Source organism: Piliocolobus tephrosceles, unplaced genomic scaffold (assembly GCF_002776525.5).
Source record: "Piliocolobus tephrosceles isolate RC106 unplaced genomic scaffold, ASM277652v3 unscaffolded_16700, whole genome shotgun sequence".
Classification (NCBI taxonomy): Eukaryota; Metazoa; Chordata; class Mammalia; order Primates; family Cercopithecidae; genus Piliocolobus; species Piliocolobus tephrosceles.
Genome location: NW_022298422.1, coordinates 1 through 2,562, shown reverse-complemented (window position 1 = coordinate 2,562; position 2,562 = coordinate 1). Strand labels below are relative to the sequence as shown.

General features: G+C 46.9%; 1 protein-coding gene across 1 annotated transcript; it reads left to right on the top strand.

The window, feature by feature from the left end:
* Positions 1-1,051: 1,051 nt before the first annotated feature.
* On the top strand, positions 1,052-2,414 carry LOC111532278 (putative neuroblastoma breakpoint family member 7). The gene is made up of 2 exons (XM_026450282.2): positions 1,052-1,272; positions 2,108-2,414. The coding sequence occupies exons 1-2, from the start codon at positions 1,202-1,204 to the stop codon at positions 2,397-2,399; spliced, it is 363 nt and encodes a 120-aa protein (XP_026306067.1). The 5' UTR covers positions 1,052-1,201; the 3' UTR covers positions 2,400-2,414.
* The last annotated feature ends 148 nt before the right edge of the window (positions 2,415-2,562 follow it).

Sequence of the window (2,562 nt, the reverse complement as noted above, 5' to 3'; positions counted from 1 at the left end):
ACTTTGGGAGGCTGAGGCAGCTGGATCACGAGGTCAGGAGTTTGATTCCATCCTGGGTAACGTGGAGAGACCCTGTATCTACTAAAATTACAAAAATTAGCTGGGCGTGGTGGTGGGGGCCTGTAATCCCAGCTACTCGGGAGGCTGAGTCTGGGGAATCCTTTGAACCCAGGAGGCAGAGGTTGCAGTGAGCCAAGATCATGCCATTGCACTTCAGCCCGGGTGACAGGGCAAGACTCATCAAAAAAGAAACAAAAAAGGCAGAGAGTGCCTGGTGGGAGGGAAGTCCTGTTTCTTGGGGCACAGGCTTTTGTTCCTAAAGAGGAAGAAAGATGCACCCAAGAATGTGTGGAAGTAGCAGTGCAATGTGCAAAGCAGGAACCCTGGGCCTGTCTCCTGGGCTCCATCCAAGTTGCTTATCCTGTCTGTCCCTCAGTTTCCTTATCTGTTCATAGGGTACTACAGTAATACCTACCTCTGTAAATTGCGACAGTGGATTACATGAGCTCTTTCTTGTCAATCTCCTAGAACATTTATGGGCACAGAGTAAACACTATTTATTAGTTCTTCATTTTACTGTTTCTAAATTAACACAAACTTTGTTAGTATTTGGGCATATTTCCTTCATAGTCTTGTGGTCTTATGTCTCATGCTTTATGTTTCCGTTATGATTGTTAAAATCATATCTGCAGATATGATTTAAAAATCAAAGATTTTTAAGATCTTTGATATATTTGTCCTTGAAATTCCCAGTCAAAGGGAAACCATCAGTCCCATAGTCCTAGGGGCCTTCCCGACTGTCCAAGAAATCTCTACTTCATGCCCCAGTGCAGTGTTTGGAGGAGAGGCTGCAAGGCTTGGGAACGTGGCCCCGCATTCAGAGTCAGACCTCAGGGGCTGTGAATTCTGACTCCACTTCATTGTGGTTGAATCATCTTGTCAACTTCCTTGATGTGCCCTTGAGTTTCTCTTTCTTTGTCTGTAAATTTTGAAGGATTAGATGCCAGAAAGTTGGGAGACTGAAGAGTAAAGAGGTGGAAATCCCTGCCTAGAGCCTGGTACTGGGGACAGTTATGTCCTTGGGATGGCCCTGGCTCCTGCCCTGTAGGCAGTAGCTACCGCTGTGTGTCCAGCTTTTCACTGAGGCCGGCATGTCTGTCTTTTCTCAGACTATGAAGAGTGCAAAGACCTCCTAAAATCTATGCTGCGGGATGAGCTTCAGTTCAAGGAGGAGAAGCTTGCAGAGCAGCTCGAGCAAGCTGAGGAGCTCAGGTGAGGGGGCCCTATGCGGGCAGGCGGGCAGGTGTGTAAATCTCTGAAGTACAGCCACTCAGCGGGGCAAAGTAAGGGCTAAGCTGGGTCTGGGGAAGGGTAGGAATTGCCATGGCAGGCTGACAACACACAAAGATTTATGAAACAGAGAACAAGGATAAGAATAAGTTATGGGTTGCAGTTGTTTCTGAGAGTCTTGGTTTCTCTTTTTCCAAGAAGTAATTGTTGAGGTGAAATATGCATAACACAAAAATAACTAAAGGAGTGGGGACCACCCAGCAGCATTGAGTGTACTCAAAATGGTGCGCCATCACCACCCCACTTACCCATAGTCAGAATCACCTCCTGACTGACTGCGGCTTCTCATCCTTTCACTCAATCAATGTTGCCTTCTGGAGCCTGTCATTCTTTTCTTCTTTCATCTTTTCAATTGGCCCCGTCTGCACGTGGCCTCATTTCTGTCCATGGCTTTGCATCTAGTGACTGCAAGATGCACTATGTGTATTTTCACATGGAAATGTCCATGGCCAGAGTGAGGAACTGAAAGGATGAATGTCTTTTTGAAACTGAATAAGGAAGACACCTATTTTTGTTTATAGAAGGGAAAGATGAATGGAACATCGTCAAGGATCTTACAGGAGCCCTCTCAGATATAGAGGAAGCCTGTAAACCTTTTTTCGTTCTTTCTCTTGGCCACAGACATTTCTTAAAACATGTACTGACCTTCTCCTTAGAGGTCTCCTTGAGGACATTGTCTCAGAAATCTCTGTCACAATATTCGATCTGATCACTCACCCCTTTCCACTGTTAAATTTTCTCTACTATCTCACCTTAGGCAATATAAAGTCCTGGTTCACTCTCAGGAACGAGAGCTGAGCCTGTTAAGGGAGAAGTTGCGGGAAGGGAGAGATGCCTCCCACGCATTGAATCAGCATCTCCAGGCCCTCCTCACTCCGGATGAGCCGGCCAACTCCCAGGGGCGGGACCTCCAAGAATGGCTGGCTGAGGGCTGTAGGCTGGCACAGCACCTCGTCCGAAAGCTCACCCTAGGTAAGGTTTCCATAGGACCTGATGACCCAAAACCCCAGGCTTATGTGAGAGTGCACACCTCTGTACTTTTACACTGACAGTTGTATCGGTGGTGTTTTTTTCCACTAAACATATGTGGCCATGACATGACCAGGACTTCTTGAGTGAGAACAGAGATGGGAAACCCTGCAACCCATGGGTTTGGGGGTCACAGTATTGCGAATGTCTCTCCTTCCTTGATGGAAGATGGTGTTTGGAGCC

What these genes read in the sequence shown, in the direction of transcription:
- LOC111532278 (XM_026450282.2), top strand. Translation starts at nt 1,202, where the DNA reads ATGCTGCGGGATGAGCTTCAGTTCAAGGAGGAGAAGCTTGCAGAGCAG. An exon ending in GAGCAAGCTGAGGAGCTCAG is followed by an intron (nt 1,273 to 2,107) that starts GTGAGGGGGCCC and finishes ATCTCACCTTAG; the next exon opens with GCAATATAAAGTCCTGGTTC.